The sequence below is a fragment of the Dreissena polymorpha genome, chromosome 3 (assembly GCF_020536995.1).
Source record: "Dreissena polymorpha isolate Duluth1 chromosome 3, UMN_Dpol_1.0, whole genome shotgun sequence".
Lineage (NCBI taxonomy): Eukaryota > Metazoa > Mollusca > Bivalvia > Myida > Dreissenidae > Dreissena > Dreissena polymorpha.
The window spans coordinates 7,552,604-7,579,975 of record NC_068357.1 but is presented as its reverse complement, the minus strand read 5'-3'; the positions used below and the strand labels follow the sequence as shown (position 1 = coordinate 7,579,975).

General features: G+C 35.9%; 2 protein-coding genes across 5 annotated transcripts in view; one reads left to right on the top strand and one right to left on the bottom strand.

Moving 5' to 3' along the window:
* The window catches only part of LOC127872861 (uncharacterized), an 87,536-nt gene extending 69,328 nt beyond the window's left edge, over positions 1-18,208 (top strand). Inside the window, exons 3-4 of the mRNA XM_052416307.1 lie at positions 12,541-12,814; positions 17,193-18,208. Coding sequence (XP_052272267.1) covers positions 12,541-12,814; positions 17,193-17,533 — 615 coding nt within the window. The 3' untranslated portion in view covers positions 17,534-18,208. The remainder of the gene's footprint in view (positions 1-12,540; positions 12,815-17,192) is intronic.
* A 681-nt stretch (positions 18,209-18,889) lies between these two features.
* Positions 18,890-27,372, bottom strand: part of LOC127872860 (ubiquitin carboxyl-terminal hydrolase 34-like) — a 130,260-nt gene continuing 121,777 nt past the window's right edge. For all 4 annotated transcript variants that reach the window (XM_052416301.1, XM_052416302.1, XM_052416303.1 and 1 more), the window contains 6 exons: positions 26,222-26,345; positions 25,847-25,926; positions 25,173-25,307; positions 24,550-24,687; positions 22,457-22,712; positions 18,890-20,250 (listed from right to left, as the gene is read on the bottom strand). In XM_052416301.1, coding sequence (XP_052272261.1) covers positions 19,700-20,250; positions 22,457-22,712; positions 24,550-24,687; positions 25,173-25,307; positions 25,847-25,926; positions 26,222-26,345 — 1,284 coding nt within the window. In that variant the 3' untranslated portion in view covers positions 18,890-19,699. The remainder of the gene's footprint in view (positions 20,251-22,456; positions 22,713-24,549; positions 24,688-25,172; positions 25,308-25,846; positions 25,927-26,221; positions 26,346-27,372) is intronic.

Here is a 27,372-nt window from a genome sequence, read left to right as displayed (position 1 = left end):
ATCATTAACAATGGCTTCTTTTCAAACAGTTTTAACATCGAACGAGGGGTTCGACAAGGATGTCCACTCTCATCATCGCTATTTATTATTTGCATCGAGTATCTATCACATCACATCCAATCAAATAAACACATAAAAGGCATATCACTAGAACCTGACGAAGAAATCAAACAATCCCTATTTGCTGACGATGCCACTTATTTTTTAAACGACAATTACGATTCTTTCCATAACCTAATAGAGGCGCTAACCCTTTACGGAATGGCATCGGGTCTTAAACTAAACAAAAGTAAATGTACTGTGCTACGAGTAGGTAAATTAAAACAAAGTAATGTTCAATATAAAAAAGAAATGAAATTTAATTGGACATCCGATGGAGCTCGGAATTTTTGAATTTATTATGAGTTCAATCAATATTACACATCTCAGAAATTTAGAATTTTAGCTGAGTTCAATCAACATTACATATCGCAGAAATTTATAAATAAAGCTGAGTTCAATCAACATTACGTATCTCAAAAATTAAGAATTAAAGCCGAGTTCAATCAAAATGACATATCTCAGAAATTTACAATTTATGATGAGTTTAATCAACCTTACATATCTCAAAACTTTTGGAATTTATGATGAGTTCAATCAACATTACACATCTCAGAAATTCATAATTTATGATTAGTTCAATCAACATTGCACATCTCAGAAATTAAAAATTTATAATGAGTTTAATCAACCATACATATCTCCGAAATTTAGAATTTAAGCTGAGTTTAATTAACGTTACATATCAAATGTGGCTGCAGCTGAGGTGTAATATGTAGCTTGCATTTATATTACAATTCAGATTCCCTCTAGGAAAAACGGGTTTAATATGTGTGCATAAAGTATTATCCCAGCAACAACACTGTCCGCCTGAACTGGATATTTGTTAAGAAGAGACTTCCTTAAAAATTCCTCAAATTTTAAAAAATTCCATGAAAGCGGAAAGTGTCGTCCCAGATTAGCCTATGCTTAGTTGCATATGTTGCAAGCATATAAATAACAATTGGGCCTTGCTCCAGGAAAACAGTTTATTGCAGGCACGACACATATCCCCTACACTGGAGTTTGATTAAAAAGAGACTTCCACACAGGCTTATCTTGCACAGCACATACTCATAAGGATTAAGCCTGGTTTTCCCATAGTGAGGCTCAAGTACATTCCTATAACTATACTGCAAACAAAATGAACAAAAGAATATCAAATAAACTTGTAGCATAGTTCAACTTACAAATGTTAAACATTAAACCTAGTGGCTGTATAAGTAAAAAAGTCAAAATAAATGACAAGTACCTGTATCGTCCGATGATTCCTGACTCCCTTGTGATGCCGTCCCACGTCTCCTAGAGGTGGCCTTGTCATCAGTAGACGTCTGGCACTCCAGGGACTTGTCCAGGTCTTTTTGCGCCACTTCACTCGCAGCCTCAGCGTCCCTTTGGTGCTGGAAATCCCTACACACCTGCAGGATGTATTGCAGACTCTCGTACAACAGCTTGTTGATGTACCGAGGGGGTTGTACGGATAATATCAACAGCAAGGCTCGTAGATCCTGACAAAAAGGCGATTGGGACTGCACCGTGAGTATATGTAAACATTTTATGTGCACGGATGAATATTTAGGAGAAAAAAAAGAAATAAATTTGTGCAAAGCTAACTGGTCTATGGGAACAGTCTTCTTGTTTACTATTGGCTCAACCACATGTGCTGGTGAAATGTTTTCGGCTACTAGCAATCAATAATCAAAGTTGGATTGTGTGTGATTATCTTTCTATGAAAGCAAGTAACGACTATGCTTTAAAAAGGGGTGTGATTACCCTATTTTGTTCCCTTTTATTCCTATCCCTATCCCTACTACCCTCTCCTTACCTGTTCCATCTACTTACTTAACTTGTTTCCCTGAAAGTCATTTTATCCATTATATTTGTTAACTATTTGTTAAGAAATCTTAACACAAAAAAGGAGGAAATCAGCTGACATCACATCCCAGAATAAGACAATTTCTAGAATGTGAGGTTTCCCCCCTGCCCATGTTATATAATACTTTTAAATACCCAAGCTATTCGATTGAAGATGCTCAGCATCTCATGTCCTTCCTTGGCATTTTCCAGCGTGGCCTTTTCAGCACTGATGGACACGATGACTGTGTTGAGAAGGTGCCTGTCCTAGTAACTCAACACCTGCTCGTGCACCTTAAAACGGATTAATACGCATTAACAGGTTGCAATAGTGTGGAAGATATAGTGGCAGCCTAGAGATAAGAAGGTCTGGGTTTGATACCAACTAAGGGCGTTCTCAAGATCGTCTCTTAAGGCATTAGGTACTGGTTCTACCTTGGGACTGGACTTGAGGTAGTGGATCTACCTTGGAAATGGACTTGAGAGTCTAGACTTTCAGCATAATTGAGCTCAAATTAGTTGAGTAGAATAAATTTAGAAGTCTCCAATATCAGAATATGTCAGAACAACTCTCTTGTTAGATAACCATGGTATTACCCTTATTGAGATTGTTTTACAATTTAAGTTTTAGAACAATGCAATTAAACTCAAAATATTATACAATGAAAACGACACATCCAACACCCACCTTTAGGAAGAAGTTGCAGAAGAACTGATAGATGCTCTGATTATTGAGAGACATTCGCTCACCCATTAGTACTGCGTCCACATAGTCTATGAAATGATTGCTTGAACACATCAGCTTGATAAAATTCTTGTCAACCTGAAATCTTCTCATTGAATTTAAACTGCGCGGATAGTGCACACAACCAACTATTTCATAGATCTGGGAGGCAGATAAATAATATTTTGATCAAGATATTCAGGAACAATGGCTACTGATTGAAGCTTGATTTAAAAAAATGCCAAACTTAACCTTTTTTGTTTGAAAACCATCAAACAATGATGCATGCTTTGAGAACAAAGTAATTCGTATCGTATAATATTTCCAGTGTACAAGTGCGCAGTAAGTCCCGATGGATCACGGCTGTATATAACCTACTATAGTTATCACAGGCTCCTAACCCTGTCTATGGATGGCACTGTCCTGTCATGCATGGAAAGCCTTAGGCTTATATAAACGCTCTCGAGTCCGTTTCCTGGGCCTAGAGCCAGTACTTGGGGGAGATCTAAAGAACGCTCCCACGGTGGGGATCGAACCCGAGACCTCCCGGTCGCTTATCGGACACCATATCCATAACACCACGGCGACCTGTAGTTCATGTAAATGATGAGGGAGGATTGGTGACGCTGGCTTCCAAGGAGGGTGGGCTAAAGTATCTATAATCCGTAAACTACTGTGTTCGTACCGGCAGAATTATTGTTGGAAATACCAACATATTGGTGATCAAAATATAAAATGAAGACTACCGAGAAATATCAATCATATGGTGTTGTTAGGAACAATCACATGCGCAAAGATGTTATCATAACGATAGAGATACGAATAATCTTTTTTTAAGTATATCGTATATACGTATATTTATAAGTGAAAAAGTGAAAACGGATATCTGAATCTTATTCATATTCAGTGAAAAGAAATGTATTCATATTCAGTTAAAAAGACATTGCTCTCAAATGCATATATGTGTATAAATATTTTTATCCCACTTTTACAGCGAATTCGGTTGATTAAAGCCCCGTTGATTAAATTTCATCTATAATCAACGGCAAGGCTATAATCAATGGCACGAAATGACGTCATCAACTGCCGAACCGGGACTACTTTTTCCCACGCACCTCGTCACCTGTATTTGTCAAGTGCATCAATAAAAAAAACACTCAAAAGTTTGTCAATCTTAATGACCTTAAAACAAAGAAAAGTAGCAAAAAAACGTTTTTTTTTGTCATTTATTTTTATTAAAACCTCTAGTATTAGGTAAATTTAACACTATGCAAATAGGTTCTGTTGTTGTAGCTCCCCTTTGAAGAAGTCAGTTCGAGTTGCTCCCCTTTGACCGTAGAAAACAATCGTCTGGACCAAGAAATCCTGTGTTAATTTACAAGCTGTACTCGGATATGTGTCCATCTGATTTTTCTTCAAAGCATCTTTCCAACCTGGCAATACGCACAAATGACACTGCATCCCAGTGGTTCTTGCGTCAACAATTGGGTGTCAACAAGCTAGGTCAGATGCTGAAGGCCATGGCAAAAGACGCCGGCTTTCTCAAGCACAAGAGAATAACGAACCACTCAGTTCGCAAATTCCTGGTCAAAAAACTTCGAAATGCAAACATTCCACCAACTGAAACCATGGCCATAACAGGGCAAAAAATGTCCAGTCCATAACCAATTATTCCAACATATCTGTTGAACAGCAGCAAAAGTGTTCATTCTTGCTCAGTCCAGTAAATGTAACAATCCAACAGATTCCTCTTGTTCACCTTCATGCACCGAAACTATGGCCGAAATGCAGCCTAGACAACCACTGTCTACCGTCGAACAAGTTGATCTTGATGTTCGCCCCACCCAGTCACTTCACCAGCAAATGTCTTTCTCTAGTTCGAACAACTTTGCCTCACAATTCTTTGGTGCCACTTTCAACATTCAAAATGTATATAATTAGCTTAAATCCAAGTAATCTTTGTTATTTCGTCACGAAATAACCAATATTATAACAAAGAAGCAAATATTGTGCACCTCGTGATCGACTTGATGGTTTGTTATCGAAAGTGAATTGTGTGTGGTGTTAGGCTACGTTGTAAACAAATGTAGTTCCTTGTATATAACAACTTCATGTCATATTGATATCATAAAACTTTAAGATTTGCAATTCAATATGATTAAAATTGTAATTAATAACGCTCGACACTTTGTTACAGAACGATATTCTGATTTAAAAAAAGATTATTTGATCAGCGGTTATTTTTGGAACGCGGAGTAATACACTCGCCTTGGTTACACTACAGTCATTATCAAAGTACGACAAACACTCATGAAAACTTATTTTGTTTAAATAAAAAAAGTTTGCTGAATAAAAAGTGGGATAAATAGAATAATAGGTCAGTGTTGATTATAGATCAGGTTTATCATGCTCGGCACGAAAACGAAAAAGCACTCGCCAAGGCTCGTGCTTTTTGTTTTCTAAGCCTCGCATGATAAACCTGATCTATAATCAACACTAACCTATTATTCTCTATATCTTAAATACTAACAGTGAAATAATATATGCATAATGGTAGACTCACACAATAAGTTGTTTCTTTCCACTTATGTATCCCACAAGTAGTTAATGTTAGTAAAACAAATTAGTTTTTATCATAAGATTTTAAAAGCATCGACGATTTATCTACAATTAAAAAACTTAAATGACAGAAATCTTCGTTATATCTTTGCATAATTTCTACCTATATAAGTGAAAGGTAATTTAGCGAATTTAATGGACTAGAAAAAATTGTAGAGGCTTTAACCTGGAATACACAAAAAGTTTAGTTAAATGTTTATAACATAAAACGCGTATCATCCGATTGTAAGAGTATGTATAGTATAGCATCAATAGCGACATATATTAAAATCATGCATATCTCCACTTTTTCAAGTATTTGATTGTTTATCTAAAAGCGAATGAGTATTGATGTTATCGCAGAGAAAAAAGCTTAAATTATTTCTTTGATATAACTCTCCAGTTGGATTTGAAGCCGCTTCTAGAGAAACCGCGGCCTTCCGTAAGAAATTCACAATTCCCTTGCCATAAAGGCAGGGCATGCCCATTTCAGAGATAACGATTTAACTCTTTTAAAACGTGTTATCATAAAAAATAATTACTTGTTATGCCCCGTAACACGGGAATGACAACCTCACTACCACCAAAGTATTCAATTTTTTAATTGCAAACGTTGATAGAAGTTGTAAAAACGCCAATGGTTTGTTTTCGTTAAGAAATCCGAATACCGTCGACCATCGAATCGGAGTTCCTGCTGTCTCTTTGCTTCGCGTGTACTTGGCGTTCAACTACTTTTATGCGGTCAAATAGAGGTAACATTCACTCCTATGTTTTCTGTCTCGTTTCCATGACAAACTAACACGAGGGAACGATTTACTAATTCGTGGGAACGAGTACGAAATGTCGTGGGAACGACTTACTTAGTCGAGGGAAGGAGAAAGAAATAAGAGGCGTGCAAAACTAAAATTAGATCGAGCGACTTTGGAGGGACAGGAAGCAGACGATTGTTCTGTTGTTTTTGTAACGCATGCGTCGAACGTGTTGTACGAGCAGATGCTCCGTCCTGCAAGCCATGGAAATCATACAGTATTTATATAAGTGTTTCCAAAAACATTGTCGAGGCAATTTAATAACATTTCTTAACAATTAAGAATTACCTTTGCATATTTATTTGAACCTTTGACTAGTTAAATAATCAAATCATTTTCCTGATTTGTATACCAACCAAATGTCTAGCCAAACTACTCCTAATGATATATGTTAAATAACAATTGTCTGCAATTGATTCGAATCTTAAATGCAAAAGTATCCATAGTGCCTAAACTCCGTATTACCTACTGCACATGGATAAACAAGAACCAAATATTTATTCAATATTCGGTAGATACATATTTTAAAACAGTCATACATACAACACACAAATATAATACTAGTAATATAAATGTATATTAGATCAGCACATTTTAAAGAAGGACATTTACATGTAAGAATCTGAACAAATCTATAAAACATTAATAAGCACGTTAAATTTAATTATAAATTGCCATATTACACATTTAATTTAACATTTAACAAACATGTCTACATCACAGGAAAATTACACAACTGTATTTATTTCATTTTTTTTCAAGAATGATATGATTCCAATGTGTGCGGTATTGATGAATTCTTTAAGCACTTGTGATTGTTACGTAGCGTTATATCACATTTTGTGAGTATGCTGATTCTGCCAAAACACACATGTGTATACAAAGTGTTTTTCCAGATTTTACTCAAATCACTTGAAGATTTAGTCGAAGTATGCAGTAAAATTAATGATCATGTGACAATAATAAAGCGCCTAATCGATTTAACAATCTTAGGTGACTTGAGGCGAGTTTGCGCAAAACACATAAAAGTAGGTGTAAAAATTGTTACCGGGACTGAGCAAACAGATCCTGCCATCGTAAAATAAGACCCTCTAGCTAAACAACAAAAATATATGAGAATATACAAATAACAAATTTTTCATTCGAGGAGAAATTTAGACAGGAGTAGAACTTCGAGACAGCACGAATAGAAAGGAACATTTTACTTACACATTTCAAATTTCACTACAAAACAGTGAATTAGATGTGGGTTATGTTTTTTACAGAGTTTTCTTTCTTTTTTTATTATCGGATGTTGCTTCTCGGTAGCAATTGATAAACTTGCAACAGACAGTTTAAAAAGTGATCAGAAACGGTTAAATCAGTTGCACTTTATGCAGATATATTGAATAATATTTTATAATTGCATTTGAAACATATTTACCCAATCTGTGACATAGCAGCTTTAAGAGCGACACGGCTCTTTCGACAATAGTTATCTGAACGATAACGCCGTTTTCAATATTGACATACTGTACTTGATACCGATCAATATTCACATACTATACCTTGATACCGCTCGATCAATATTTTAAACCTTTTCATATTTGCCGAGGGAGATCGACTGTCTGTAAGAACGCGGTTTAACGATATATATATTTTGGAAGTGTTAAAGTTTGTTAAAAACATTATAGGTTTGAAAAACGTGTAGCAAATACAAGGAATTTGAAGTTTATGAAACATTAAACGTGAAGGCACGTACATTTCTACTTTCGATTTTCGTATATAGGAACATCCCAAATGGCGGAGAAGGGATCAGATTTGAGTTATGACTTTTGCTGCAACCTGTGCGAAGAGGATTGTGTCAACAAGGAAGCCATGTTTTTTTGTCAGCAGTGTTCAAAAGGACTTTGTGACGTGTGTATTGGGCTTCACAGGCAGTTTTATAAGAAGCACGTAGCTTATGGGAGGGAAGAGATGGATAAATGGCCTGTTTTCACGAAATTATTTGAAGGGTTAAAGTTTTGTGAACTTCATTCCGATCACCCGATAGAGATGTTTTGTGAAGATCATAGTAAACTGTGTTGTTCTATGTGCCTCTTCCATGATCACAGGTCAGAATGTACTTCCCTCAAAATATGCAATTTAAAGGGTTTCTGTATACCTTAAACGTTTTTAACATTCTACTTTAACTGAAAGCTCATAAAATAATTTAAAAATTGTTTTTGTTATAGATAGACGTTATCTAACAAATACAAATATTTATTTTTCGGCATAGAATACATTATGTTTAGTTTACTGTGTGTATTCTTTGCTTAATGCACACATATTTGATATCGAAAGTACACGTTTATAATAAAAAAAAAATCAATTTGTTTTACTCGAGCATTTGCACATTACTATTGTTTTCATGGTGATGGCGATCTAGTTCTACCAAGTTAAGAATGAATGGTGCGGTCTTTTTATGAATATAGACTCTGCCTTTGGTAATGTATTCCTTGCTCGTCACAGGCGCGAAGACCTAGCTTTGGATTGCATGTTGGTCCAATCAAATTAGTCAATATGACTGTAACTAAAAATGCAAAAAATGGTTTCGGGTCAATACCTTGTATTTGTATTGACCAATCTTGATGTAGTTTTGGACTTAGCAAGCTTGCAGGTGCATCTAGCTTGTTTTCAATACGTGGTATTCCGGTTTCAGGTCATGGTCACTGCTTTCAAGAAATCAAGATAAAACAGTTTCTTTTCAATAACTTCAGTATACAGGGAGAGTTTAATATAATTGTGTATGAAGGAAGTTAACGTGAAGTCTTTGGAATGGGATATGGGGCCAGTCATGTGATTGTCAATGTTACTCTTACACAATTATAAAAAAACATCAAACAGGTGGTTGCCGGTTAATAACGTTAATTTACGCTGGAGACTTAGCTTTCTGTAGATTTTGGGGAGTTTCTGGTTAAGGTAGAGGTCAATGTTTTAATTTAATATAATAGATTGATATACTCTAAATAAAATGAGTTTTGATGAAGGTATTTTAATCACATTTGTGTGTATGTAGTTAACCTACAGACCTAGCTTTATATTACATATGGGGCCAATGTGGTAAATTTCATTTCTTCCAAAATTAGAATTCTTGTTCCTGGTCAATAAATGGACTGTTTGGATGGAGATATTGCACTGAAATGTTCTCAGAGTTTGCTGATATGCAATCATAGCATTGAAGTTCATTCGGGGCAAATCTGGTTATGGTTCATGTCACTGTAAATACAATTTTAAAAAATGATTTCTGCTCAATACCCTGAGTTTAGTTTAAGGTATTGTGTTGAAATGTTGTGTTAATGAAGGTTGCATGTATACCTAGGTTCGTATTGCATTCGGGAATAGATGGTTAAGATCGCGGGCATTGTTTCTTTATATAGAAAAATGTTTTCGTTTAAACTCGATATTGTACGTGTTTTTAAATTTAGTGTGGTAATTTTCTTACGGACCTGGCTGACTATGGTATTTAAAACTAGTTGGATCAGGATCAATGTAAACGTAGCTTAAAAAACAACAATAGATGTGTTTGTCAGAAACACCATGCCCCCTACTGCGCCTCTTTGAAGCCATATATATGACATTTGACCTTGAAGGATGACCTTGACCTTTTACCACTCAAAATGTGCAGCTCCATGAAATACACATGCATGCCAAATATCAAGATGCTATCTTAAATATTGCAAAACGAATGGCCAATGTTTAAGTTTTCGGACGGACGGACAGACTGACGGACGGACTGACGGACAGTTAAAAAACTATATGCCAACCTTCGGGGGCATACAAACTGTTTTCCTATCATCACTTGAGTTTGGATAGAGGTATTTCGCTGATATTATGTGCGTAGGAAACTCATATGCAGACCAAGCTTAGGGTTGCAAACATTTTTTAATTAATATCTTAAACGTTGCAAACCTGGTTTCCTAGTGTTCCATGGTGCCATGTTTCTTATTTGTATAAATGAAAAATATAATAACCAGCTATTGTATAGCGGTTTTACGATACAAACCATTGTTGATATTGTAGCATAAACTAAGCATTAATGTATGTATTCTTGATTTACATTTACACAGAAGACAACGATAAGACAAACTAGCTAGAACAATGAATGCTTATTTATACAGAATAAGCGATGCATTAATTATCCGGTATTTAAAAGTGTTTCAAACTCATTAGCAATTATTCACCCATATATTTTGTATTCATAAATACACATATGAAGTTTAGGAATGGTAAAATTGAAATAATGTTTGCTTGAATGGCATCTTGTGTTAATGCAAATTTTATGTCATTTAATCATACGTAAAAGTCTATAATTAGAATATAATTAACACCTGATGTCTTTGTAGATTCATTATTCGTAGCACGTTTTTAATTAAATATCAACATCTTTTTTAAAGGGGAAAAATATAAGTATTTTTGTTTGAAAGGTTTATCGAAATAATGACAGGAATAAAATTACTAAGTTCTTAACGAATATCACAATATATCTACATGTATGTAATAACCTGCGTTTTTCGGCGTGCTGTATTAAGCCAGCTTTTCACCTGACCTGATCTTTGTAAGTGTCCAATAATATTCAAATAAAATTTCCCGCTGCTAGGTACAAATGAATACACAATTCATTCATTCCATTGGCTGATTTGAGTATAACACCAGAACATTGGAAACATATCCGCGTCTTTGTAATACTGTTTAACTGCATGAAACAATTTTATCTCTAATGAAAAGGCTCAATAGATAGAACAGTTTTACAATCAATTCTCGACATAAATACAGTTTGTGCGTGCACCTTTTATTTTCAGAGAATTACCAGCGCAAAAGCGTTTATACTAAAGGCTATGTTCTCATATTTAGTACTTACTTACATATTCATGTCAACATGTTAACATGTAAAAGTATAAAGAGCAGTGGACGCGAGGCCTCACTTTAATGCATTGCATTTCAACCCGCGAGGTTACGGGTCAATTCGCGGCCAGTGTGTGAAAGTCAGAGTTTATATACAGTTCATCACCGGAGTTCGCAGCCAGTAAAATAATCGTTATATAATAAAGTCTATCAGTGAACTAGGTGACCTGGAATTTTCTTTAGACCAGAAATATGTTAAATGAAGATATTCAGCAATATAATCATGATATGTCAATATTAGATTATTAATGTGTTTTCAATAATACAATGATAAATATTATTTTAGATTAATTTAACAATAATTATTCCACCATATTGACTATTGTATTAAGCATGAGCGCGATGATTCTCGAAACTGTTAATAATCGAATCATATAGCAATGTCCGACAAACCACTAAAACAGGTTTGTTCGAAGAACGCGCCTATAAATACGGATACTTCGCGTGTGGCCGGTTGACTCATATGTTTTAATTTAACTTCCATTTTTCTTTTGGTTTTCTGTTTTTTATCTAAAGGTTTATGACCAGCAATATGTCATAATGTAAAATAAGCCGCGAAAACGCCGCGTAACATCCCTTACTGCGTGTGATGCAGCTAAGAACTGCACAGAAAAAGACATTCGCTATCATTGATCTCATTCATTGACCTATCGACGCCGTTTATCTTTTTTAAAGATATTTCTTGTTATATAATAAACGAAGTTTTACACTTTGTATAAATCTTAACATTACAAAGTTTGAACAATACAGTTTTTGTTTGTGTTTTTCTTAACTTTGTGCACTTTATAATCATGCTATTTGGATAATACTTGCAGACACTGTGTCAAGCTGGTACTGATAACAGAAAAATCACAAGCAGTTCATGGTGAGAGGGAATTGATTAATATATCTTCAAGTATTACCGGCGTCCAACTAAAGCTTGAAACTGCTATGAATGACACACAGGAATGTTTGAAGAAACTGCAGGATTCGTATGATAAAGCGTGTGATGAAATTAAAACGCTTCGTCAGAAAATCAACGACATACTAGATAAATTGGAACGCAAAACAACGCATGATTTGGACACCTTGCTGCACACAGTGAAACAGTCTTTACAATCTGATACAGACACGTGTTTAAAAGCTATTAACAGTTTAAAGAAAATTGGCGATGCCATGAATAATATTGAAAAGGGTCCGAAAGACCTATCATTTATCGTGTACCAAAAAGCGTTTGAAATGGATTCACAAGCTGAGAAAGTGTTGAACGAATTGGCTGTCAACAGAAGTCCCTCGGTAGTGTTTAACAAACACCCCTGTATTGAACAAATACTATCAGATTTGTCCACTCTTGGGAATATTGAATGTGCTGAAAAGCAGACGGACAATGACAAAAACATTATACTCGAGTGTAAGAAAAAATATCTTCACCATATTCGAATCACATCTGATAAAGAGACGTGCTACATTAGAGGCATATGCGAGCTTTCTGGTGGATACATTCTAATTCTAGACTACAGTAACAACAGTGTAAAGTTACTCGATATTCAGTTTAAAGTTATTGCGCACGCAGACCTTATTGGCTCTCCAATGGATATGTGCACTATCAGTCCTACCGAGGTCGCTGTTACAATTGAAGAGAGTAAAACAAACATGATCGTCCAGTTTCTTAATGTCAAGGACAGACAGATATATATTGGGAGAACACTTGATTTCAAACATAAATGTCATGGTATTGCTTTCTTCAAAAACACGTTGTTCATCACGTCACTAACTGCCCTGTATCAGTACACTATGGATGGTCAGCTGGTGAAGAAGATTTATGAAGATACTGCAGGTTTCCAAACAGGTATTTTTCCAATTAAACTTTAACGTAAGTTATTCGGCGTAAGCTGTATTAAGCCAGCTTTTCACCCTGACTTGACCTTTGTAAGTGTCCAATAATACTCAAATAAAATTTCCCGCGGCTAGGTACGAATGAATACACTTCATTTATTCCATTGGCTGATTTGAGTATAACACCAGAACATTGGAAACATATCCGCGTCTTTGTAACACTGTTTTACTGCATGAAACAATTTTATCTCTAATGAAAAGGCTCAATAGATAGAACAGTTTTACAATCAATTTTCGACATAAATACAGTTTTGCGTTCACCTTTTATTTTCAGAGAATTACCAGCGCAAAAGCGTTTATACTAAAGGCTATGTTGTCATATTTAGTACTTACTTGCATTGCATTTCAACCCGCGAGGTTTCGGGTCAATTCGCGGCCATTTGTGAAAGTCAGAGTTTATATACAGTTCATCACCGGAGTTCGCAGAAGGGGTTGCGATCATTGTGTTACACCGGTCTTACTGACAATAACGTAGTAACTGTAATGCATTGCATTCCAATCCGCAAGGTATCAAGGTCAGTTTGCGGTCAGTTGCAGAAATCTTTATATAAACGCCGTCTCGTAAACTTTGTGCACTTGAAGTCTGTTTTGATCAGAGAGATACTAAATAAAGATATTCGGCGATATTATTGTGGTATGTCAATCATCGATTTTTAATATGGTTTCAACATTTGCATGATAAGGACCAATTTTGATAAAATTAATTAGAAATATTTATCCATTTAGACCAGTTTATTAAGCATGAGCACAATAATTCACTATACTATAATTATGCAATTAAATAAGATTCGAGTATTGCCGGCTGACCTATATGCACTCGTTTATTTTCATGTTTCTTGTGTTTTTCTATTCTGTAAATATAGATATCTGAGTAATAATATCACATAAAGCAAAATAAGCCACGAAATCTGGCGCAACACCCCGTAATTGATTTGCTTATGATGTAGCTAAGAACTGCGCAGAAAAAAGGCATCCGCTACTTTTTATCTCATAGAGATAACTTTTGATCGTTCATAAACATCGACCACAATCAACGCCGTATATCTTTTTTAAAGATATTTCTTGTTATACTGTATGAAGGAAGTGTACTTTTATAATTCTAGCATATTCCTGTCTTGATATGCAGTGGAATGTATGGCTTTTGTTTAATTATAGCTCCGTACTTTGACATAAATATTGCCTTCCGTTGCCGAAAACGAATCTAACCGTATAGGCTGTAATCCAAATTGTGCAAACATATTTCGCATGTCGCGAGGTCATCCCATCAAGATGGTAAACATTCACAAAACAACGTGTAACATTACATGTATTTGAAGCATTCATTTATGAAAATAATTTGCTCACATATAGTTCAACAAGCTTATATAAAACGCTAGAGAATTCACAAACATGCATAATATTATATAGCTGAATTTCACCCGCGGTTGTACTGACTAAATATCACCACGACATTTACGGACTGAATACTTTCCGCGGTATATACAAATTGAATCGTACAATGGTATATACAGCGTGATTCTAACTATTTTATGGATATTCTGAATATCACCCTGGTATTCAAACATTGATTCTTCCCTGTGATATGTCCAGTCAGAATCTCACCATGGCATGTACCGACTGAAATGTACCATGAAATGTACAGACAGACTTTCAACGTGGAACTAACAATCGTATTTTTGCCGAATCTCGCCGATGGAAAAACGTACTGAATCTCATCATGGCATAGACATGCTGAATCTCACAACGGGATAGACAGACTGAATGTCACAACGGAATAGACAGACTGGACCTCACTATGGTATATATATATACTGAATCTCACCATGGCATAGACATGCTGAATCTCACAAAGGGATAGACAGACTGAATCTCACTACGGAATAGACAGACTGAACTTCACTTGTTCTGAGAAAACTGGGCTTAATTCATGTGCGTAAAGTGTGGTCCCAGATTAGCCTGTGCGGTTCGCACAGGCTAATCAGAGACAACACTGTCCGCTTTTATGGTATTTTAAGTTTAAAGGAAGTCCCTTCTTACCGAAAATCAAGTTTTGGCGGAAAGTGTCGTTCCTGATTAGCCTGTGCGGACTGCAAAGGCTAATCTGAGACGGCACTTTACGCACATGCCTTATGACCAGCTTTCACAAAACAAGACATATATACTGAATCACACCATGGCATAGACATGCTGAATCTCGCAACGGGATAGACAGACCTAATCTCACCAAGGCATATACAGATAGGATCTCACAACGGATAGACAGACTGAACCTCACTATGGTATAAATGGACTGAATTTCACCAAGACATAGATATATTGGATCTCACAACGGAATAGATGGAATTAATCTCAACATGGCATAGACAAGCTGAATCTCACAACGGCATAGACAAGCTGAATCTCACAACGGAATAGACTGACTGAATCTAAGACTGACAGAATCTAACTATGGTATTTTAGTTACACTGTTAGTAACAGATGGTGTATCGGATATACACCCTCATTAATGTCATACCATACGAGAGCGAGGCTCGAGTATGGTATGAAAGTACTGAGGGTGTATATCCCATACTTCATCCGTTGCTAACTGTGTAACGATGATATCTCAACCGACTACTCGATTACTCGTTGTGTATGGAAATGACTCAGGGTATATGGAACATACACCATGGGCATGTGACCGCTCTAAGTAAATCGGATTAGGTCATTTTTGTAGGAGGTGAGGTATACACACAATACAATAAAAGTATTGGCATACTGATATAGATCCATAGCATAGACAGACTGATATTAGCAATAGCATAGACAGAGAGAATCGCACCAGTGAATTTCATCACTGTAAAGATAGATTCAATATCGCTAAGGTAAATACAGACTGAATCACAAAACCGTAAAACAGTTTATCACCAGTTTACCAGCAAACTGAATCTCGCAAGTCTATCAACTTCCTATATCAAACTAGGGTACATTCAGACTAAATCTCACAGTGGCTAGGACATTAAATCTCACATCGGCATGTAAAGACTGAACCTCAAACAGCTTTAGACATACTTAGTTTAAGTTGCAGATAGTCTGAATCTAACATCGGTATTTACACAGTTTTTTAGCTCGACTTTTCGAAGAAAATTGAGAGCTATACTACTCGCCCAGGCGTCGGCTTTAGTGAAAGTATTTTAAAAAGTCAAATAACTTTAACACTATCAAAGATAATTTACTCAAACTTTGAATACTCCTTTATGGCAACAAGACAATTGTGAAGGTCAAGGTGCATAACTCTGTCGGCATTATTGTTAGAGTTATGCACCTTTTTATACTTGGAAAATTGAAAATTTGGGTAAGTTTTGTGTTTAGGTCCACTTTATTACTAATGTATCAAAGCTATTGATTTCATACTTGCAACACTTACTAACTATCATAATGGGACAGTGCAGGCAAAGTAATGTCACTTTGACTGGAATTTTGACAGAATTATGGTCTAAGAATTAAGTATCTTAGCTATTGCTTTCAGATCTGGAACACTTGCCAACTGTCATAAGGGGACTGTACAGGAAAAGTCGCATAACTCTGGTTGGCATTTTGACGGAATTATGGCCCTTTTTTGACTTTTGTAACTTTGAATATTTTGTGTTTAGATGCACCCCAAAAAATAAAATAAAATATTTTTGTTTTCCTTTTTTTCTTATTTTTGAAATATAATCTAATTAATGACCACACCCACACATTATTCCCCCTCTCCACCCCCCATAATTTTTCCTTTTTTTAAACATGGTGAAAAACCCACAAATATCTATTTTTATAAAAAAAAAATAATAAAGACCGTCCAACCATCCTACCCAAGCTATTGCTATCAAACTTGAAATATAATCTTATAAGTTTGTTTTATGTCTTTACAAATGTTCAATAGATTGTGGAAAATATACCTTAACTCAGAATCGTCTATAATGTACCACTTCTTTAAAACATAAGCTATCAGTATGTTTCAAGTGTGGTCCTCTTCCAGTTAGAATATGACTATATTACCTTGACCTTATTGAATATGAGCAATTTCCCCATGGTGGCTTTTGTTATACTGTCAAGCACTCGAAAAGTCGACAACCGTAATGACATCAATCAAAAATGGTTTGAATTTAAATATTTCACAAATGCGTTTTTAATCAATATTACATTTTTATTTTCTTTCATCGAAAGCGGACTAAAGTGTGTCTATGTTTTTCATAGAATTAGTTTAAACTAAAATAGATATTTTAATGTAATATTTTCAAATGTAATAATATAATTTATCGTGCATTCTTTTTAATATCAAGGTAACAAGTGTCCCATTATATTTCCAGTGTACAAGTGCGCAGTAAGTCCCGATGGATCACGGCTGTATATAATCAACTATAGTCACGACAATCTCCTTACCCTGTCTACGGATGGGACTGTCCTGTCATCTTTAAAAAATCCTGCATTTCACAATCCTCGAGGTGTACACGTGATAGAGACAGGACAGCTGCTGGTCTGTGGGGATACTAACAACGTAGTCCAGGTGGATGGTGAGGGAGGAGTGGTGACGCTGGCTACCAAGATTAATGGTCTGGATAGACCAGATTCTGTATACTACAGTGCTCATACTGGCAGGCTGATTGTTGGATATAACAGTACTAGCGTGTTGGTGATCAATACAAAATGAAGAACACAGAGACAAAGAAATCATATTACATTGTCAGTAACAATTACAAGCCAAACAATTCCGTAATAACGAAACAAATATGAGCAAAAAAATTGTTTAACCCATCATTTAAAAAAGGGTTAACTGATTCTGATTGACTTTCAGTCAAAAAGCCATTACGATCAAATGCATAAATGTGTAGGAATATTAAACACAATGTACAAACACGGAAAAAATGTACATGTATGCATAATGTCAGACCTAAACAATAGGTTGTTTGTTTAAAAATATGTATCTCACAGAGAGGTTAGGTAAGTGAAGCAGACTAGTAATATCATTGCTCCACTTCTTTCATAAACAATTAATTAAGCGCATTTGATGAATAGAGCAACAATTGTCGAAAATTAAACATGGAATACCATTAAAGATGTTACCGGTAGACCGGGCTATTGGAAACAAACATCTTATCATGCCTTACTTGCGCATCTTTATTTTAGATAGAGATGTATTGTGTTAGTTTGTTTTTTTTGCTTGCATGCTTTTCGGACTTCCATAACGTTTTATACCTTTAATCTGGTATGTGATAGATGTTAACTATCAATGCCCAAGGTAAATTACATATAAATTGTCCAATCAGATTTTAGTGTATTTATGGTATACCACAAAAAATATAGACATGAATAAATATTATGCTTATTCCCTCTTTTCAATTATATATGTACCAAGAAGCCATGTTGTATTGATGTAACCGTAAAAAAAAATACAATACATGTATCAATATTCGATATACCACTAGAGTGGAATTTGAAATCACGCCTAAAAAATCGCATACTTTCACCACACTACAGAACCGTTTAATAGCGGCAGGGCATGCCAATTTTAGTAACAAGTACAATTTACCTACAGCTATTGGTTTTCGTGTCCCTAGTAAAAACTGTGTATCATTAAACAATACTTATTTAAAACTCATCCTCACTGTGACCAAAAACGGTCAGCTTTTGGAAAACGACATTTGTACTTGTAAAAACGCCATTGTTTTAGTTTCGAGAAAACAATCTGTATAGGGTCGATCACGCGCCAGAGGTTCTAATATCTCTTTATTACTTGTGTACGCATCTAAGCATTTTCAAATAGTGTTTCCTGCGATCACTTGTTGACGCAACATTCATCGGCGACGTCAAGGCGTCCTCACTACGTTCTTGGCGAGTATTATCTACTGCGACCTTTAGGTTTCTCTTCCTCTTCACAACAATCGAATAGCGTCTGTATTGCATGTATGTTTTACCAGAATAGTAGTTAATGTCTACGCTTCGAGGTGTAAATAAAAACTTAATTTGCATTTTATTACTGTATTAAATTTGCTAACACAACATCATGTAAATATTTCTGTTCTTTAGTTTATTCACCATAAAAGCTGAACGATTTGCATAAGGACAAAGCGCAAAATAGCATACATCACACAACACACTGAACACAATAACAATGACATTGCAATGTTGTTCACAATTTTTGGATGGTGGCATAGGGCCTTCAATTCATGTTTGAGATCTGCACAGTTCACACATATAAAGATATAATTAAGCAAAACAAAGGCAAACAGTAAATGGGTTTAATTCTATTTAGACAATATACTGTTTACTGTGCTACAAACATTTTGAAAATAAACTTTGACATATGATTTGGTTGAAATACCAATCAATTTTTCTTTGACATTATTCTAAGAGTTTTTTCATAAATCTGTCATGCTCCAAAAATTCATAAATGTTGAAATTTTAGTGCATTTTCAAGACCTCAAACAACACTCCTTGTCCAGTACAATAAATTGATGACATAAATGCCTTTCGTAACTAATGCACTTTAAATACATGTAAACTCGGAAGTACTATTCCTTGGAAGTGAGTTAATTCTTCAGTTGTAAGTATGAGAATCGATCGTTAAATACAGGCTGTAGTAAGGAAGCATATAATTATGTCTGGTTTTAAATATCTGTTCACATCACTGACAGCATTTCATGATTTCTCTCATTTACAAAAAAACAACTTAACAAAACTAATCTAACAGGAACACAATGCAATGGTTTACATAAAAATAACAACAAATACAATTACATAAGAAAAATAGACGCCAGTATTCCTTGTCAGCCATTTTAAGTCTGTTAAGCTAACACTGAATACTGAATCACATTGTTCAACTATCATCATCGTCACTTTTCCTCATAAAAGAAAACAAGGACTCTATATGCTTGGCAACCATGTCCACCCACACAGGCCTATCACTGGCTCGTTGCCGTGGTTTCTGAACTTCCTCATCGCCAGATGCTTTATTGGAGCTGGAACTTGACACAGATCCATCTTGGCTACGACGCCTATCTATACCTGCTTCACTCACGGACCTCTCCTTTTTCTGGCATGGCTCATCAGGCTGCCTGCTAGGTCCTGGCTCAGGGGATTCGTGCCTTCTGACAGGTCGTGGTGACCCTAGATTGTCCTTGATGTCTGGTGGTCCACTGGCAGACCGTTCCTTTCTTCTTTTTTCGTGTCCTGTTCCATGACTTTTAGTAACATTCTCTGAGGACTTACACTCTTTTTCACCAGTTGTATCTTTAGCACCAGACTCAGATTCCTCTTTTTGGGGACTTGTTTTAGCTTCAGGGGGATTTTCTTCTATATTTTCTTTATTGGCTACCTCTTCATTTGTAGCTTCTGATGAAAGTCTTCTACGTTTGGACGGGGTCTCACCTATTTATAAAACAAGAGCTTGTCACAGAAGTACCAAATCCCCGCCGAAATGTGTTTGCTTGTATGACAACATTTGTTTTAGGGAGTAGAATAATATTTGTAAAACATGGCACCTGTGTTATCTATTTATATTTCAAGGATCAATAGTTATATAGTGTTGGAGTTATGCTGTAGAGAATAAAATATTTGGAAATGAAGGAAAGGGAGGTAATTAAAAAAAGAAGACTATAATCAGTTACTGTTCTTGATCACTGTATTTTTCCTTAAACTCATCTATTCATTTTACAGTGAATGCTTCAGTGTTCAAATTAAAATATTATTGTAAAATTAGATAAAGGGAGATATTAAAATTGAAAAGCTAAAATATTTTCTATGAAATTAAATAAAATATAACTGAAAATTATATTTAAAAAAACAAACAAATAATAATAATAAGGGAGATAATTCAAAAACTATGGCCGAAAGAGTTATGGTTCATGTTAACTGCACTTCTCCTAGTTGCCATCTGTTTATATTTCTAGTTTCAAGTAAATCCCTTCAGTAGATTTAGAGTTATGCTCCGGACAACAATTTACTTTGTAATTAAATAAAGGGAGATAATTCAAAAACTAAGGTAGATAGAGTTATGGTTCTTCATCACTGCACTTCTCCTACTTGCCATCTGTTTATATTTCAAGTTTCAAGTAAATCTCTTCAGTAGATTTAGAGTTATGCTCCGGACAAAAATTTCCTTTGAAATTAAATAAAGGGAGATCATTCAAAAACTAAGGTAGATAGAGTTATGGTTCTTAGTCATTGCACTTCTCCTACTTGCCATCTGTTGATATTTCAAGTTTCAAGATAATCCCTTCAGTAGATTTAAAGATATGCTCAGGACAAAAATGTACTTTGAAATTAAATAAAGGGAGATCATTCAAAAACTAAGGTAGATAGAGTTATTGTTCTTAGTCACTGCACTTCTCCTACTTGCCATCTGTTTATATTTCAAGTTTCAAGAAAATCCCTTCAGTTAATTTAGAGTTATGCTCCGGATAAAAATGTACTTTGTAATTAAATAAATGGAGATAATTCAAAAACTAAGGTAGATCGAGTTACTGTTCTTAGTCACTGCACTTCTCCTACTTGCCATCTGTTTATATTTCAAGTTTCAAGAAAATTCCTCCAGTTGATTTAGAGTTATGCTCCGGACAAAAATTTACTATAAAATTATATAAAGGGGGAGATAATTCAAAAACTAAGGTAGAGTTACGGTTCTTGGTCACTGCACTTCTCCTATTTGCCATCTGTTTATATTCTAAGTTTAAAGTAAATCCATTGAATAGATTTCGAGTTATGTTCCGGACAATGTTTCGGACGGACGGACAGGACCAATTACTATATCCCCTCTGAATTTTTTTTCCGCTGGGATAATAAATACAATTTTGCATTAAGATGTTTAACACAATGTTAAGGTTTTTAAAATATTTAAAGTTAATTATTGTTTTAGCCTAATTAGTTTTGAGAAAGATTTGTAAAACAGAGACAATTTTCAGTGACATTGAAGTTGAATACAAATCAGTTCTTGGAGTTCAATCAACATTACATATCTCAGATATTTAGAATTTAAGCTTAGTATAATCCACATTACATATCTAAGAAATTTAGAATTCAAGCAGAGTTCAATACACATTACATATCTCAGAAATTTAGAATTTAAGCTGAGTTAAATCCACATTACATATGAATAGTGGTTGAAGCCAAGGTGTAATATGTAACATGCATATATATTACAATTTGGACTCCCTCCAGGCAAACTTGGCTCAATGCATGTGCATAAAGTATCATCCCAGGAAAAAATACTTCCCGTCTAAACAGACTTCTTCAAAACAAAAAATCCATGCAAGTGGAAAGCGTCGTCCCAGATTAGCCTGTGCCTAGCTGCGTAATATGTTGCATGCATATAAATAACAATTGGGTCTTGCTCTAGGAGCACAGATCATTACAGGCACGACACATTACTACAGGATGTTCATTCCTCACAGGATAATCTTGCACAACTCGTACCCACATGCATAAAGCCTGGTATTTGCAAAGTGAGGCTCAATTACATTATAATAACTATACTGCAAGCAAAAAGGTAAAAAAAAATCTTAGCATAGTTTAACTGATAAATGTTAAGCAACCTTGTGGCTTTTGTAACAAAAAAGTCAAAATTTATGACACATACCTGTATCCTCTGAGGATTCCTGACTCCCCTGTGATGTTGTACGACGTCTCCTGGAGGTGTCCTTGTCATCAGCAGAGGTCTGGCACTCCAGGGACTTGTCCAGGTCTTTCTGCGCCACTTCACTCGCAGCCTCAGCGTCCCTCTGGTGCTGGAACTCCCTACACACCTGCAGGATGTAGTGCAGACTCTCGTATAGCACCTTGTTGATGTACCGAGGGGGTTGTACGGAGAATATCAACAGCAAGGCTCGTAGATCCTGCAAAAAGGCGATTGGGACTGCACAGTGTGTAAATCTAGATATTTTATGTAGACAGAGGATTATTAAGGAAAACAAGTGTTCCACGGTTTGAGACATATGCCCCCCCCCCCCCCCAACAGGGCTTTGAACTAGTGACCCAAATTTCAATAGTGCTCATATACTGCCCAAGGCTAATGCGCCTGTGACGTATTAAGCAAATCGGTCGATTCATTCATGAGTTATTAAACGGAAACAATTTTCACACTTATTGTGACAGTGATCTTGACCTTTGATCTAGTAACCCGAATTTTGATAGGGGTCATCTACTGTCCAAGTCCAATGCGCATGAGAAGTATCAAGCCAATTGGTTGATTCGTTGACAAGTTATTGATCAGAAACACTTTTCCCACTTATTGTGCAAGTGACCATGACCTTTGACCTAGTGACCCTAATTTCAATAGGGGTCATCTACTGTCCAAGGCCAATGCACATGAGAAGTATCAAGCCAATCGGTGAATCAGTTGACGAGTTATTTATCGGAAACAATTTCACACTTTGTGTGTAACAGTGACCTTGACCTTTGACCTAGTGACCCCAATTTCAATAGGGGTCATGTACTGTCCAAGGCCAATGCACATAGGAAGTATCAAGCCAAATGGTGAATCAGTTGACGAGTTATTGATGGGAAATGATTTCATACTTTGTTTGTAGCAGTGACCTTAACCTTTGACCTAATGACCCCAATTTCAATAGGGGTCATCTACTGTCCAAGGCCAATGCACATGGGAAGTATCAAGTCAATCAGTGAATCAGTTGACGAGTTATTGATCGGAAACGATTGTACTCTTAATGTGTGACAATGACCTTGACCTTTGACCTAGTGACCCCAATTTCAATAGGGGAAATCTACTGTCCAAGGCCAACACACATATTAAGTATCAAGCCAAGCGGTCAATGGGTTGACAAGTTATTGAAACAATTTTCACACTTTGTGTGAAAAAGACATTGACCTTTGACCTAGTGACCCCAATTTCAATAGGTGTCATCTACTGTCAGAGGCCAATGCACATGTGAAGTATCAAGCAAATCTGTCAATTGGTTGACAAGTAATTGATCGGAAACAATTTTCAAACTTAGTGTGATAGTGACCTTTACCTTTGACCAAATGCCCCCAATTTCAATAGGGGTCATCTATTGTCCAAGGCCAATGCACATGTGAAGTATCAATCCAATCGGTGAATTCGTTGACGAGTTATGGATCGGAATTGAACTGGTCTACAGACATTCAGACTGGTCTACCGACAGACAGACTGACAGACAGTGTGATAATGACCTTGACCTTTGACCTAGTGACCCCAATTTCAATAGGGGTCATCTACTGTCCAAGGTCAATGCACATGTGAAGTATCAAGCCAATTGGTCAATTCGTTGACGAGTTATGGATCGGTAACGAACTGGTCTACCGACATTCAGACTGGTCTACCGACAGACAGACCGTCCAACATCAAGCAAAGCAATATACGACTTCTTCTTCAAAGAGGGGCATCGTAACGAATTAAATTTGCACAACGCTAACTGGTTTATAAAAAAAGTACTCTTTTATGATGGGTCCAACAGCACCTAAGGAATGAGGATTGCCCTATTTCTCTTCTCCTTCATACCTATCTTTACCCCAAATCCCCTCCCCTAACATTTCTCTTGTACCCAAACTTGCTTTCCCAAAAGTCTCTTAATCCATTACATTTTATAATTATTTGTGAAGAAATCTAAACACAGGAAGGAGGAATAAAACATTTTTTATTCGCCCCCCCCCCCCCCCCCCCCCCCCCCCCCCTTATAATACTATGGTACATACCCCTGCTATTCGTTTGAAAATGCTCATCATCTCATGTTCGTCCTTGGCGTTCTCCAGCGTGGCCTTCTCAGCAGTGATGGACACAATAACAGAGTTTAGAAGGTGCCGGTCCTGGTCACTCAATACCTGCTCATGCACCTTAAAACAGACAAATACACATTAAAAGGTTGCAATAGTGTGGTACATATGGTGCCAACCTAGAGATCAGCAGGTCCTTGGTTTGATCCATACTGAGGGTGTTCTCAAGACCTTCTCCTAAGGCATTAAGTACTGGTTCTTGGAAATGGACTTAAGTGTCTAGGCTTTCAGCACAATTGAGCTCAAATTAATATGTTTAAACTAAGACATGAAGATGCCTGAGTGAAGTAGTGCTTGTCATTTTAACCTGATAGTGTAGAAGGTTCTTATTTGAAGGTAGTAATTCACTATATATACTTATAATGCTTTTCAGCAGTAGAGTATAATAACTTTTGAAGTCTCCAATATTATAATATTTCAGTACCATTCTCTTGTTAGATAACCTTGGTATTTCCCTTATTGAGATTGTATTACAATTTAAGTTTTAGAACAATTAAATAAAACTTAAAATATTCTAGAATCAAAACGACAAATCCAACACCGACCTTTGGGAAGAAGTTGCAGAAGAACTGGTAGATGTTCTGATTATTGAGAGACATTCTCTCATCCATTAGCACTGCGTCCACATAGTCTATGAAGTAATTGCTTGAACACAACAGCTTGATGAAATTCTTGTCAACCTGAAAAAGTATCATTTCATTTAAACTGTACTGCACACAACCAAGGGTTTCATTTAGATCTTGATCAAGATATTTAGCAACAATGGCTACTTATTGAAGCTAGATTAAAAATACATGCTAAATTTAGCCTTCTTTGATGTTAAATCATCAACGTTATATACAATTTTATAACACCCCTGATAGTTAAACTTTCTGGTGTATTTTTACTGCAATAATACAATTAAGTGCTTTAAAATTGTATTTGCCCTTGTGAAAAATACACTTTACCATCATATAAGTACGCTTCAGCACATTTAGTCTGTTTTAGTATATGTTAAAGTGTTTTCTTGTAAAAGATGCAAAAACAAATCAGAAAAATACACAATTATAATAAATGCATATTTAATGCACATTTAATGTGCATTTTTTATGGTACCACTATGTACATTAAAAACACTTCTTTCGAAAAAGGGAACACGAAACTGTTAGGCAATTATTATATAATTGTAAAGCATTTATTTACTGTCTAACATCACAAAAAGTATGTATCAAGTTCTTACCTCTGTATGGTAGATTTCATACCAGAGTTTTGCAAAGTATGGTGAATGCAAAGGAACACCTTCATATGCGACCATTGCACCTGTGAGTGGAAAACAGGTAATTATTGAACCATATGTCCATTTGTCACAGCAGTATTAAGGCAACAACAAAATGTTCAGATGTTTGTCAGGTTAACCACACTAAAAAATTCATAAAATGAAATAAAAATAATCAGTGTATATTTGAGTATAATGTTGTGAAACCTTTTACATTTTATAGGTTTGGTGAGTAGTGTTGTGTAACCTACTAGAGGTAATGATTCGTTTGGTGTGTAGTGTTGTGTAACCTACTAATATTTATGATTGGTTTGGTGAGAATAATGTTGTGAAACCTACTGAAGGTTATGATTGGTTCCGTGAGTATCTGCTGATTGACCGCCACTCTGCACATGAGATCCACCATGGAGTGATAGGGGCTGAAGAAGTCTTGCATGGCCGTGTCATACGCCTCATCAACACCCTGCAGAAGATATACATGTACGGTGTGAGCTCAAGTATATTGGAAATTAATGGTAATCTAAAAACAAGAGCACCGCCTTGCGGGTGCAGACCGCTCATCTATTTTCTTTTTAAAGGTGAAGGGACTCTCATTTTCAATCACAAAGGAGGGAGGAGTGGAGTGAAGAGGGGTGTATAGTGTGGGGTTGTGGACATTTATTACATTATCTTCCAAAAAAAGCGAAAAAAAAAAAAAAAAAAAAAAAAAAAAATCGGGGGGGGGGGGGGGGGGTTTAGTGTGATGGTGTGGTGATAATTTGCGAGATGATCTTAAAAAAAAAAAAAAAAAAAAAAAAAAAAAAAAAAATCAAAAAAAAAATTTGGGGGGGGGGGGTAGGGGGGTGGGGTGGGGGTATAGTGTGAGGGTGTGGTGGTCATTTGTGAGATGATCTTATAAAAAAAAAAAAAAAAAAAAAAAAATAGGGGGGGGGGGGGAGGGGGGGGAGGGGGGGGGAGGGCACGGGGGATGGTTTGGGTGAAGTCTATTGTGGTATGTCAGGTAAGAGTAGTTTCATCAAAGTATCAATCAAATCTAATCATAAATAAAGAAGTTATGGCAATTTTAGCAAAATTTAATAATTTGACCTTGAGAGTCAAGGTCATTCAAAGGTCAAAGTAAAATTCAAGTTGCCAGGTACAGTAACCTCATGATAGCATGTAAGTATTTGAAGTTTGAAAGCAATAGCCTTGATACTTCGAGTGGATCGAAACACAAAATTTAACCATATATTAAAAGTTACTAAGTCAAAAAAGGGCCATAATTCCGTAACAATGACAACCAGAGTTATGCAACTTGTCCTTTTACTGTACCCTTATGATAGTTTGTGAGTGTTCCAAGTATGAAAGCAATATCTATGATACTTTAGGGGTAAAGTGACCAAAACATAAATCTTAACCAAATTTTCAATTTTCTAAGTATAAAGGGCCCATAATTCCGTCCAAATGCCAGTCAGAGTTACATAACTTTGCCTGCACCGTCCCCTTATGAT